The following is a 13,782-nucleotide window of genomic DNA, read 5'->3' as shown; positions in this document are numbered from 1 at the left end:
TCTCCTTCATACTAAAAAAAAATATGAAACTTTTAGTAAAGCTTGCTCCTCCAATTTGAGGCAATGAGATTTAAAAAACTTTGGACTGTTTCATCAACCTAAAGTAACGAGAGATGTCTTGTTCTTTTAGCTTAAAGCATTGAGACTTTATATATTACTCCATCTTGAATTGATAAAAATGACTTAATGAGATTAGTGTTACTTTCTTAAAAAAGAACACTAAAGCTGGGATTTTTGGGATTTTAGCAGCTTTGGATGTTGACATATCATTTTTCCAAATCCATACAGAGTTCTGCAGTGCGGCGAGTTAGGATGTGGCTAAATAACGACGGAAATAAGTGCGGTATAAAATATTATCAAAAAAAAGCATAGCATTTTATGTTAGATGAACTTAAAATGTAATATTTTTATAATATTTTTTATTACAACCTAAAATATTATATTTTTCACAATATTTTCGATGGCAACCGAAAATGTGACTTTCTTCGTAACATTTTAGGTTACAACCGAAAATATTATGAATAATATCACATTTTAGGTTACATCCAACTTAAAATATTATTTTTTTGGTTCACGCCCAAATTTACCAATTTTTAGTCTTGAATTGGGTTTTCCTTTAAAATTCCGTCCAAATCCATCTTAATTAGTAGATTAATTTTCATTATTTTCAAAATTATGAGGCTAGACTAAAAAATCAAATCAGGTACAGTACTTGCATAATTCCCCAATCCAGTGAACATCTAAATGAAACCCTCGAATGACTCATGGAATTTGATTTGTCTCAATCTCAAAGGGGACGGGATAAGAGGGGTGGTTGAGAAGAGGAGCCATTGATCAAAGCCAAGGCTATATAGCGATAAGCTGCCTCCGTCAGATGAATTCCATCCCAATTTGAATAAATTGAAGGATCTTGACATGCTTCAGATCCCGCGTGACCGCACCTTGCTGAATTATTGAAGTTATATGGACCACCCCCTCCACAGCACGCTTTTAGAGTCCCACCATAAAACCCTGTTCATTCCAATACACCCATGTCACACCAATCATTTTAACTCATCTACGATAATATAAGCTAATCCTTATACAAGTGATTGAAATGAAAATGAAGAAGAAACTAACCGTGATGTAGTGGAGTGTGAACAAAACGCATGGCAGCACCATAATAATCAGCGTACATAATCCTGACATGGGGATACTTTTGTCTCAACATATCCAGGGCCTTTTTTATCTGAGAATTATGGTATTTTGCGAAAGCATTAAATGCCTTTAGGCAACCATGGCGGTCATAATCTTCCTTGTTAGGGCTTTCAAACAAGGTCAAGTAAACAGCTGAGCAACCGATGGGAAAATTCCCTGGCACCATCAACTCCGCCGCACCTTCCTCTATCAACGCCTACAAAAGTACAAAATCCCCGGGAAAAAACCAAACTTTAATGGCTTAAGCTTCACAATTCTTACTTTGGTCTAAACTCTAAACTTACACTGGTTGCATCAGTAATTGCTCCAACGACCAAAGGGACCATAGATCGAAGCTGTTTACTGCCTCCACCGAGAAAGAAGGCGTAATTATAATCGTTTCCACCGATCTCTCCGACCATGAAAAGTGATTTCTTGAAGAAATCATCACAAGCTACGACAAAAGAAGAAAGAAGGTTGTTCTGAGAAGATTTAGTAAAAATAAGGGGAGGTGAAATTTTAAAGACGAAAATAGATTATTAATAAAAAAAATATAAATAATATTTAAAATATATGGAATTTAAAGTTTTAGCTACTATTGTTCCACCGGTTCTCCTTCACTCCATCCCTCAGTGGAAGAATTGAAAGACATGGAAATGATTTAACTCACATTCTTTATCAGAACAAAGGTCGGACTTGAGGTCCCTGAACCAATTAAGCTGAACATTCAGGGAATTATTTGTCCATAAAATCGAGATGTTTCGTTCGAAGAAAAACTCAGCATCAAGTGCAGTAGCTCCGGCGAATGCAAAGTTCACTCCATGTTGAGCACTTTGGCCTTGCTTTACCGCTAGGTAAGGTGGCACATACGGCAAACTAAATGCCTCAGCTGGTTTATTAAAAAAAACGAAGAAAACAACATAGTTAGGAGAATGAAATCTTGGTTTTCAAGCTGTTTATATATATATATATATAATGTGATGAGTATTACCAATGAAATCGATGATAAGACGACCATCGGAGCAGCGGCCGGTTGCGTGTTGAAAGAAGGTTTTGCCGTAAGGTAACTGTCCGATGACCGGAAACGCAAGGGCACCGGAGAGAAGGAGATTGCCTGTGTCGCTTAGGGAGTCGCCGAAGTTGAAAATTGACTCATAATTTTGGGGGATTGATAAAGCTAAGCCCAAAGTTAGGAACAAGATTACGAGGAATAAAATTTTGCAGTTCATGGTAAAAGAGTAGACAAAGGCCAAGTGGCGACTACCGAATGTGAACTTGCATAAATTATTTTACTTGAAAGATTATATAATTAAATAAATTTTCATAACTCAAATAATTTATGTTATTAAGCGACATAATTCAATAGCATTGAATTGATATTTGGGGGGGGGGGCAGTTGAGGATTTAAATGCCGAGAAATTAAGTGACAGAAATCAATAGCATTAAATTGATTTGGTAAGAAATCAAACTTAACTCGTGAATCTATTGCTAGCCCAACGAAATGAATTGTACACCGCAAAATGCGTTTTATTTTGTTTCTTTTAAATGAAAAAAGAAGCAAACATTAATTATTACTCCATAAAAGATAGTCTCAGCAGCTACATAAATTCATATGGTAACAAGCTCTTTTTGGCAATTAGTTAACCAATCAATTGTACCAGCTTTTCTCTTTTGAAGATCAAATCCGTAACAACATTGGCAACGCCACCTACGTAGGCCTTTTAATCATTGAATAATGAATATGTGAACCCACCTGGCTTATCACCCGAGTAAACATCATTAATTTGTTATAGGGATGTAAAATACTAATCCGGTCTCTCAAAATGATTTCATAAAAATTGAATTTTATCTAAAAGGTAAAAATAAAAAGGAAATAAATTAAAATTAAAGGAATTTAAAACTTTTTATCCATCTCCAATTTTTTTCTTTTAACTATATTATTATTTATACCATAAATATAATTTTAACCATTTCTAATATCAGATAGTTCTAATATGTTTTACGAATCATTATGGATATAATATAAATAATTTTCACATTAATACATATATTTTAGCCACTCAATATATAGGAGGGGAAGGGCTTGCCACTTTCCATAATGGAATTGCGCCAACTCGACTTAAACAATAATAATCGACCTTCACTTAGTATATGAATATATATTATAATATTTATGCTTGGAATCAACGGCCTATTAGCTCAGTTGGTTAGAGCGTCGTGCTAATAACGCGAAGGTCGCAGGTCGAAACCTGCATGGGCCATCTCTTCTTTAAATTTTATGCTTTTTATGGTGTTTGCTTACTTTTATATATAATTCGGGTAAACTAGAAATATGTTTTAGAAAATTGTCGTTACTCCTTCAAGTGGAACACCCTTTGAGGTACTGTTAGACTCTCCTCTCTTGTTTTTTTTCCCTTCGTCATCTTTTGTTTTACTTTCCCATCATCAAGCTTGTTTTCTTCATTTCATATAAACATTTTAATTGCGGGTACTACTGTTGGAGCTGGAATCAGAAGGTGGATAAACATAGTCGGGGGACGTGCCTTGTTTCGACCTTCAGTGTTTCTGCTTAGGAGAATTTCCAATAGAATCAACACTTGGTGAGTAGGTGAACAATGTTTCGATTTTTTCCATTTTAGTTCATCATTTAATTTCAAATTAATTCAAGCCATCTATAACAAGCTTATTCTGCTTTTATACTACAACCATCTCTTCAACTGAAAACAATTATATTCAAACCTGCAACCTTCAAAAAGATGTCAAGGAAACTAAAACCGAGTCAGCCTCAACTATTTATATAACAAATGAAATTCAACCTCATATTCGAAGAAAATACAATCTTTTAATCTTTTAAAACATTTTATGATATATTTCTAGTCATATTAACTTTATTTTTACGATTCATGTTTCGAGTTTGTGATACCAACAATGACATCTCTAAAATTAGAATCATATTTTCATAGATATTTGGATGTTCCTGGGTTAGTAAAACTATGATTCCTGGAAAGTGGGCAGTGCTCTGTTTCTACATACAATTTCCATAAACATCTCACATTCATTATTACTTTCACAACTCGATTTATGGAGAGTCATTGTACTGATTACAATCATCTCAGAATAAAACTTGAGACCATCTGCTTAAAATAATAAAATGAAATAAAATACTTAAGTGATTTTATTAAGATTTTCTAACTTCTAGTGGAAAGTCTTAAGTGGATCATCTTGGTCAATATCAGTAATAAGAGGGAGATCAACTGTCAGCTTTCCCAGGCTTATGCCCCCTTCATTCAGCTTCTTCATTACCTCTTCAAACACAACCTTGTTGCCTTCCCGTGTGAGTTGCAAACCATCACTGCATTTATACCAACATCATAATTATTCTCTATAGAGGTCTCGGGTTCGAGCAATTGTGTTGCAGGATGTATGTGCGTTATCAGTAGTTAAAAAAGATTCTGAAGATATACTAATAATAATAATAAAAATGCCTTAGATACCTAAGAAATGCTTTGCACCAGTCAGGACACTGCTGCATCCGGGTCCAGAGATCTACCACTGGGACCCCACATTCTCCAGCAGCTTCCATACATGCCTTGGCGAACACACCGGCGGCTTCGTTCGTCCTCTCGGGCAAACCCGATGGATTCTCGGCATAAGGATATCTGCATCAAGAATGTTTGCGTGCATAGAAGTATTGAGCATATGGTAAGATGCGAAATGCAAAGTGGATAGAAAATGTTGAACAATACCTAAGACGTTCATCTTCATCAATTGGAGGAGTAATTAGTATAATGAGTGTGTTTGGCCATCTCTTTTGAGACCACAAAAGAGGAGATGAAAAGCTATGAGCAGCAGAAGTTGATATAATGAGTAACATACACTTGTTACGTCTTCCTCAATTGGAGACGAAGTTAAACTGCTAAAGAATACCAGGACTCCAGCCTACACTAAAATATTCCAAGTACCTAACAGACAAATAGAAAAGGCTTTAAAGCTTGGCAAACAAGTAAAGTAGTTTCTTTCATAATGATTGAAGCTGTTATTCCTCCTCCATATCGGTTATACCTCCGCTGCTTTATCCTCATCCTAGTGAGCTTTGGGATCTCCATAATTCCTCCAAAACTCTCTATCCTTCGGAGTTCTAGAATTTTTTTTATTCTTTATAACTCGTAAATCATTGATTACAACTTTTCACCAAAATTAAAAAAGAGGTGAACTGTCAAAAAAACCAACCTAACTCAACTTTTTCTATCAATAGGAAACAAATATAATATTGAGCTTTTAGTGGCAACGCAATATCAAATAAACTTTGAGATCAGTGCTCCAACTTTATTTCTCGAGAGGCACAACACTTGTGATTTTTGTCAACAGTCAACATAAAGATTGTAGAAATATATGCATACAAGGGGCTTCCAATCCAACCAAAAGAAAGGGCTGCATTAACAACAAATAGCATGATTGCCTATAATACGGGGCGCCAACCCTATGAGTGGTTTCGCGTAAAGAATACTAGTAGGTAGCTAGCATCCTATAGCTAGAAGATTAAAACAAAGGGATATATTGATATTAGGGTTAAGCATTAGCCAAGGCAAGTGGGGAACAATAACAGCGACAACTGGGCCTTAGCCACCCACTCTTCATCTCTTGCTTTTTGGATATTCAAAGGCCCACTTTGCCAACCAATATCAATAAGTCTCACCATTCAAATCATCTTTCTTTTTACCTTTCCGATCTGAATTGGAATTCAGCCTGATAATATGATAAGCAAATCGGAAACAGTGTTGTGTGCCATCCAAATATTAAAATTATACGAAAGAAAAAGAGAAGCACTCAAGAAAACAAACAGTTGCACAATTTCACCACCTAATTCAATTGTAGTATTGTTTGACAAAATATAATTTACAAGTTTAATTTTTTATTATTGGAACTGAAATTATAATTTTATATAATTTACAAATGTATTTTACTTTTATAATATAAAAATAAATGTTTTATATTTTCGCAATTTATGTCACTCAATTTTACATGCTATAACCCCAAAAGAAAAGAAAGAGATTCTAAAAATAAATAATATTTTACATATATTTTTGTAATTTTTATGATTAATATTTTAATCATTTATCTGTTGAAATTTATGTTATATATATTATACAAATCACGTTTTGAATAAAATAGAAATATTTAAGTATTTATTTTATGTAAAAACTTTTCAACTGTTAAATATATTAGCAAATAAAGTGTTTTGAATCGATATGATAGATATATTATATTAATTCTAAATTTTATATGCATAATAACTAGAATAGTACTAATAAACCCAACATTAAATTATTAATATATCAATTATAAAAAAATTACAAACATATATAAAATTTATTTGATTTTGAATTAGATAAGTAAACCCTTGATTCAGAAAAATGAACGTATAGAATAATATAGTTTTACGGGACTTATCAATTTATGTCTGTTGACCTATTTTTTTTAAAAAAAAAATCATTATTATTTTAGAAATTTAAGGAGATTAAATTATTCCAAATGAAACTGCTAATATTTGATTGATTAACTGTTACCAAATTTGTAGCAGACAAAGAAAATTCTAAAGAGGTGATGGAACCTTGAGAGAGGAGACGATAGAGTGGAGATTCTGCTTGTACTCATCAACCGGCAAATGTTGGAAAGCAGCGTATCCATCGGGAAGGGAAGCGTCATTAGCTCCAAAGAACACGGTCACCGCAAGCGGCGATGCTGAACCCTCAGAACCACCGCTTTCCGCCGCAGGAAAAACCCTATCAAACACCTGAAACGCCCACCTTGTATTGTACCCACTGTACCCTCTCAGCACCACATCAACCTGCAAATATCAAACCACAAAATCTCTTCAATATATATACAAGGGTTTAGAGGTTTCATCACAAACCCTCTTCAATATCACACCGCCATTAAAACAAAATTGATATACCGTGCGAGAGAAATGATTTGCAAGAGCAGCACCCCAACCGCCATCACAGAAGGAAGCCTCCGTGATGGAGTCTCCAAAAAGAAAGATCGTTGGCCTCATGTTTAGAGCAAAACCCAAAGGGAGGAGGAATTGCCTTGAATTTGACACAAAAAAGACTGCGTATGTTATTAAATGCACACCAACTTATTTGCGTATACAGACAAGAAGTCAAGATTAAAGAAAGATTTTCGGTCTTGGACAAAGGCAATAATTAAACAGTGAACAACTTGTTCTGCAATGACCAAAGCAGCATCTTTAGTTGAACCGACAACAAGATTAGAGCTGGTTTGGACACTGATCAAGTTTCAAAGACAAGTGTTTTGAGTTGGAATTGACATGAAGGAATGGGTGTTAGACTTTACATTAGATTCTCAGGGCACTGATCCTTTTACCTTGAAGAGCTTTAATGGCGAATGGGGGCATTCATAATTATGGTGGGCCAACATGCCTCACCATGCTCATGTAATATCGTCAAGAAATTTCGTCAATGAAGAAAGTTGTGAAAATGATGAGCACTTCAAGTTTATGTAAACTTCTTTGGCATGATCATTGCTGTTGTTGTTTTTAATCAGAAATTTAATTTTATTAAAAAAAATGTTGTTTTAACCATTGATGAATTCGCTTTTTATGTTAATTAAAAGATTAGAGAAGAAAATGAAAGTTTGATCTCAACTAGATTTTTTTTAAAGTAGTAAATTACAAATTTTATTCCTAAATTTTCTTCTAACTCTTATTTTAGATGCTAAAGTTTAAATTTTTTAATTCATTTACTAATTTATTGAATCATTCATGTTTTGATCGCATTTTCATTAAATAATTAACGGTGATATGACATGGTAGATGGTATCAAAGCGACATCGTTTTGGATAAATCAAATTTACACCAAAACTTTATTATTTTGAATCTATATAAAATATCATTTTCTTTATTTTCATCATTTCTCTTTTTTTTTCATCTTCTTATATCATCCTATCTAGCTATTTTCCCATATTATAACCACCACCTGTTGTGACGGCCATCGTACCGGTAATAGCCGATCATCGTAAATGGTAGTGGTTCTTTAGATTGTTTTCTTTGTTTCTCAATACGATAAAGATTGTAGAGGAAAGAAAATTGGTATTTTTTATTTATAGGATTCCGTATAATGAGTAAATTTCGTCCACTTTGTATGCCTTAAACTTTTACCGCCATTTTGATCGTAATTTTGCTCAATAAGAAAATGCATTAACAATAGATAGTTCAAAAGACAAAATTTATGTCTAATGTGGAAGATTGACAATATTATTTCGTAATTTATTTAATTATTTTTTATTAAATAGAAAACAGATCGGTGATGTCACCTCGCAAAATCTCCAACTGGACCAGCCTACTTTAATTTTTTAAATTGCAAAATGAATTGAATCCGACTGCATGGAAATAGATCCATATGCTTTTCGGCATTATAACTTTTACTATTCTTTATTGAATCATTGAACTCTGCAGTGATATAAGTATGTAGTCTAATACATTGACACCTAAATCAGTGTATGTAGTCTAATACATTTACATTGAGAAATAAAAATGTTGAATTTGTGATTCTTTTTTTCAGTTTCAAATTGTAGAGGAGTGCACGAAATTGGATAATTTTTTTCCAATTCTAATCGAGTCAAAACTAACCAAAAAATCGCAATAAAATTCCGGTGTTGATTCTGACTGGAGAAGGTGATCGGAGAAACGGCAAAGTGAAATCAAGATGACAACTAAGGTTCTTATAGAACTATAATTAAACATTCTAAACAATACTCAATTAACTCTTTTTATTGATATGTCATGTTATTAATATGATCTGAGTTAATGTATTAGTGGTCAATTTGTAATTAACTAATAGTACAAGTGAAACTTAAGTAGGCAAAATTAGAAGAAAAATGAAACAAAAGTGACCACCACTATAGTTTATCCTTACTTTTTCCGAAGGTTTGAAATAAAATAATTATGCTTATATTGATTAGGTTTCAATTGGATCGAATTTTATAAGAATAAGTATTTTTAATTGAGTTCTAAAATAAACGAGTCAGCTTATATTTTAGATCACTGAATGATTAAAATTATTTTTAATTAAATTATATCATTTAATCTTTATTATAATAGATTGGATTATTTATGTTAACACCGTCGAAAAAACTGGATTGAACTTTAATATAGCGTCGTCAAATTACATTTCATTGATGATTTTAAATATACATATACCTTGATATGCAATTTCTTTTGATGATTTTATGTTGTTTGAACAACAACATTTGTTTGTTTGCGAACGCCAACAAAGCTACTTTAATGCCCATTACCCATTTTTTTTATATTAACCGCCAAACCTTATATGCATTATTTTATAATTTTCTTAAAAATATTATCGATTATTAATTAGTTTAACGGCGATTAGAGCTTAAATATTGATATTATGAATGAAACAAACTAGATTGAGAATATCACTCTCATAATAGATCTTTATAATATCTAGTTAAAATTCAAATAATTAACCTCTAAATCAGATATTAATCATTATATTAAAAATATAATCTTAATTTAAAAAAAAAGTGATGTAAATGAAAATGTGAGGATTGGCTTGATATTGAGACTCAATTCTGTTAAATTCTCATCATAAATGTTTACGCATGCTTGTTTGCAATCAATATTCCACTCAAAAGCTTGCTACTTAAAATAGGAATATCATTTGAGTTTTAAAAACTTGCTAATTAGGGTATGGAGTCCCAAAACATTAACTATATTGGACAACATATCATAATTCGTCCCAAAACTGTTGAACATTGAAATGAGTCTGTCGAGGTCAATGTAGACATTGCTGTATTAACAGTGGGGATGTAAATGGGCTCCAGAGTGGGTATATGTTAACATTGAAATTTGAACTTTTTATGTAGTTTGTTATTTTGATGACGGTGTTAAAATTTTTTGTGTTCACATACACAAAAAATTTCTGTTATAAGTATATATATATTCATCTTAAAAAATATTTTTGGATCTACCACCGTGTATTAATATATACAAGTGACAACATCAAGAAGGTGGTCGATTGGAAAAAAAAAATAAAGGCTAAATCATGGGCTAAGACCAATACCATTCCTCTTGTGTGCACCGGCATCACTCTCAGGCATTGTTTTGAAAACCGGATCGGTCGGTTCAACCGGAAACCGTTGCCTAGTCCCGGTTCAATCTAGATCGGTTGAACCGTTATTAGTGAACCGGCCAGAACCGCTGAACCGTTCAAACCGAACCGGCTGAAAACTTGGAAAAAACGAAAAAAAAAATCGCCAATTTTGTTTTTTTTTTAAATTAAACCAAACGACGTCGTTTGTTAAACGAGCCAAGTCGAACTCGAGTATTGTTGAGCTCGACTCAAACTTGAAAATTTTAAAAGTAAGCTTGAACTCGAAAAGGCTTGAACTAAAAAAAAATTTAAAAGTTCGATTGAAGCCTAAAATTCGAGCTTGATTAAAGTGAAAGAATAGTTCACTCAATGCTACCAAAAGGCTCTATGATTTTGAATGTTAAATTACCTCTATTATTTATAGAAGTTAGTTGGGATGATCTTCTATGTTTCTTAACCATGTGGGATTATTTTTTTTAAAAAAAATTAAACCAAACAATATCATTTTGTTATGATTTTTTTAGCCCTAAATTTATTTTTTAATTATAGTTATATAATTATATTTATTATTTAATATGTTTTACCTTAAATATTATGTTGTAGTTAATTTGAATCATTTTGTTTCATTTGATTTTATGGTTTTTAACTTATATATGTTATGACTTGCTTTGAATATGAATTGTGATATAAAAAATTATTTTTTATTAAATGTTTTTGGTATTTTTATTTAATTTTTTAAATAATTATGACGTTGTCCGGTTCTTTTGACCGGTCAAACCGGTTCGACCGGTTGAACCAATGAATCGGTAACACGGCCGGTTCGCTAATCGATCCGGTTTTGAAAACCATGCTCTCAGATCTTAATGGCGGTCCCTGTCGTGGGGCTGGCTGCTGAAGGCAGTGGATTTGCTATCCCCGCGCTAAAAAGCTTCGAAGATATGGCCATGTCTTATAATCATTCTTTCTTTATGGTATGAAAAGATCATTATTATTTTTGTTATAATATTTTTCAAAAATAGTATTTTCGTTCATTATTTATCCAGAGTCTTATACTCTTCAAATGATTACAACCTTATGATTAATTCTATAACGATCTCACATGATTTACTAAAATCAAACTTATTTCTACAGTTATAATCATCATATCATCATATCTATAAATAGACATCATCATCATAGGTTTGAAACGAGCCGCTCTCCAGCTTGACGACTCCTGTTTGGTACCCGAATAGTTTGGTCTCCGCATATTGAGGTTGAGCTGCTATTTCAAGAGGAAACTCAGGCCGACTCACGAAACTGAATGATATAATGTGTACATTTATATTATTTTTATGGATCTTGAATATTATAAATGCGTTTTTACATGCTAATAATTTGTTTTATATACATGTTTTTCAATAAATAATGTGTTATTTTTTTGTATTAAATCATCAAGTGGTTTTAAAAAGAAAAAAATTTGTATATTTAAATTATTTTGTGTATAGATTTATTTCAGATGTTCAATTTTTATAATCCGAGATGACAAAAAAAATTGAAAACAAATAAAAATAGGAGCTGGGTGGGATGTAATCTGCTTGAGAGTGCCCTACAATGAGCTAAAATATCCAAACGACATCGTTTAGAAATCAATATATAATAAGCAGACGGCACCGTTTGGTAAAAAGAGTTAAATAAATGGCCCATGCAGGTTTCGAACCTGCGACCTTCGCGTTATTAGCACGACGCTCTAACCAACTGAGCTAATAGGCCGCTGGTTCCTTTTGCATATATTATAATATATATCTATATACTAAGTGAAGGTCGATTACTATGGTTTAAGTCGAGTTGGCATTCCCTCCCTGAAAACTTAATGGATGAATAAAACCTCTAGTAAGTTGGATATATAATTTTAAGCTCTCAAAAATACAACAAAAATATTTGAGTGAAAGAAAGAGTTAAAACCCACTAGTGTAATGGTAGGATTTTTTTAAATTAATCAACTAACTAGATCCAGTATTGTAGAGGAAGAGCAATTCTCTCAACCTAATATGTTTTATTCGTAAAAATCAGAATTTGAACATCTGGCTTTGTTTAAAAGATCTAGTACATCATTTCATTAGACCAACTGATTATTGATTATAATGGCTAAAATTTTAATAACGATTTAGATTATTAAATTAGTCTGATTTGGTTAAATCAGGCTAAGCCTATTGAAGTCGGACTCCTTATATTTATTTGGGAACCTCTAAATGAAGTTCGGCACGCTCTTAACAGGGATAGAGCTGGCTGAGTAGAGCTTATTCACACATTGTTTAACAGTGTATTATTGTTACCCAAAAAAAAAGATACAACTCTTTGCCGCATTGCCTGTTTAAATCGATTGAGAACCTTGGTTCCAACAGCCTTGTAACGTTATCCATTTCACATCATGGACAGGCTTTCTTTATCTCTTTCCTGATGATATCTTTTACACGGTTTACATTTTGTGGGGTTGTATGTACAGCCTTGAATTTCTTACGACCAAGCATGTATCATTTGTCGCGGTAAGCATCAATGAAGGCAACAGTTTTATTGTGCGACCAACAAGCCACCTTGGGTTGGTGCTGTTCGAAAGGTGGTTCACGTGGATATAGTGAAGGTGGTGGGATATTTCGAAAAAAAAATAGAAATTAAAAATCTTTTGGATAAATTAGATATAAAATCATTGTTCAAAGACATATTTGATGTTTTATCGACCAATTTGCTACTTTTGAAACTTCAGTAGAGAAATCTAAAATTTACTCAAACATTAGTGATCATTTGTATAGTTTGCCCTTTTTTATTTCATATATTTACTATGTCACATCAACAATATATTAAAGGTCTAACATCTTATTTAAATAAAAACAAAAATATCAAATATTAATTTTTTGAATTAAATGAAAAAATGCACAAAATTTAAATAAAAATGAACAAATATTATGTGCTAGTGCATTTGGTGCACGTGTCATCTTCAGCCCTCGCCGATCCCAACCAGCAATTTGCATGCGGCGCCAACATCGCACCTGCAGTCACACCTGCATTCACACTTGTATATGATATTTATATATATATATATATATATATATATAGAACGAACACAAATAAAAATTTAAGATGAATATTATAAATAAAATAGATAATAAATATTAAGAAGTTCAAAATTCAGATTAAACACTTGTCTACTCTAGAAGACTATAACATACATCGATTATTGGACAGTCCTTTACCCTGGCATCTTTATACTTCAGTTTTCCCATTTGGAGTCGTGCTGCATTGAGTGGTGAGAGTTAACAAATTTTAAAGAATCATGGTAGTAATTCAATCGACTAATCCTAAACCCAAGTCGGATATCTCCACGATTATAACAGGCAGTCAGCATCAGGATTTTAAATCACGGTCGTGGTCGCGTTTTTGGTTATTTCGAATTTATAGTGATTACGACCGTCGCGGGTAATTCGGACGGCGACGAAAC

At 32.7% G+C, this 13,782-nt stretch overlaps 2 protein-coding genes and 2 non-coding genes across 4 annotated transcripts; 1 reads left to right on the top strand and 3 right to left on the bottom strand.

Moving 5' to 3' along the window:
* Nucleotides 1-787: 787 nt before the first annotated feature.
* On the bottom strand, nt 788-2,444 carry LOC120217439 (GDSL esterase/lipase At5g45910-like). Its single transcript, XM_039214530.1, has 5 exons — nt 2,168-2,444; nt 1,846-2,065; nt 1,482-1,623; nt 1,120-1,393; nt 788-1,011 (listed from the first exon to the last, which is right to left on the bottom strand). Exons 1-5 carry the CDS (start codon nt 2,403-2,405, stop codon nt 788-790), a joined length of 1,098 nt encoding a protein of 365 aa, XP_039070461.1. The 5' UTR covers nt 2,406-2,444.
* A 920-nt stretch (nt 2,445-3,364) lies between these two features.
* On the top strand, nt 3,365-3,437 carry TRNAI-AAU. Its single transcript has one exon. It is a non-coding gene; the product is annotated as a tRNA-Ile (tRNA).
* Nucleotides 3,438-4,364: 927 nt separating this feature from the next.
* LOC120217448 (GDSL esterase/lipase At5g45920-like) lies at nt 4,365-7,273 on the bottom strand. Its single transcript, XM_039214537.1, has 5 exons — nt 7,133-7,273; nt 6,788-7,024; nt 4,923-4,987; nt 4,671-4,835; nt 4,365-4,528 (listed from the first exon to the last, which is right to left on the bottom strand). The coding sequence occupies exons 1-5, from the start codon at nt 7,229-7,231 to the stop codon at nt 4,372-4,374; spliced, it is 723 nt and encodes a 240-aa protein (XP_039070468.1). The 5' UTR covers nt 7,232-7,273; the 3' UTR covers nt 4,365-4,371.
* A 4,712-nt stretch (nt 7,274-11,985) lies between these two features.
* On the bottom strand, nt 11,986-12,059 carry TRNAI-AAU. The gene has a single exon. It is a non-coding gene; the product is annotated as a tRNA-Ile (tRNA).
* Between the last annotated feature and the right edge of the window lie 1,723 nt (nt 12,060-13,782).

Source organism: Hibiscus syriacus, unplaced genomic scaffold, assembly GCF_006381635.1.
Source record: "Hibiscus syriacus cultivar Baekdansim isolate YM2019G1 unplaced genomic scaffold, ASM638163v2 tig00110187_pilon, whole genome shotgun sequence".
In the NCBI taxonomy this organism is placed as follows: domain Eukaryota; kingdom Viridiplantae; phylum Streptophyta; class Magnoliopsida; order Malvales; family Malvaceae; genus Hibiscus; species Hibiscus syriacus.
Note: the sequence above shows the minus strand (reverse complement) of the source record. Positions and strands in the feature narration are given on the sequence as shown.

What these genes read in the sequence shown, in the direction of transcription:
- LOC120217439 (XM_039214530.1), bottom strand. Translation starts at nt 2,405, where the DNA reads ATGAACTGCAAAATTTTATTCCTCGTAATCTTGTTCCTAACTTTGGGC. An exon ending in CAATTACTGATGCAACCAGT is followed by an intron (nt 1,394 to 1,481) that starts GTAAGTTTAGAG and finishes GTACTTTTGTAG; the next exon opens with GCGTTGATAGAGGAAGGTGC. An exon ending in TCACACTCCACTACATCACG is followed by an intron (nt 1,012 to 1,119) that starts GTTAGTTTCTTC and finishes TGGAATGAACAG; the next exon opens with GGTTTTATGGTGGGACTCTA.
- LOC120217448 (XM_039214537.1), bottom strand. Translation starts at nt 7,231, where the DNA reads ATGAGGCCAACGATCTTTCTTTTTGGAGACTCCATCACGGAGGCTTCC. An exon ending in CTATCGTCTCCTCTCTCAAG is followed by an intron (nt 4,988 to 6,787) that starts GTTCCATCACCT and finishes TTGTGGTCTCAA; the next exon opens with AAGAGATGGCCAAACACACT. An exon ending in TGGTGCAAAGCATTTCTTAG is followed by an intron (nt 4,529 to 4,670) that starts GTATCTAAGGCA and finishes GTATAAATGCAG; the next exon opens with TGATGGTTTGCAACTCACAC.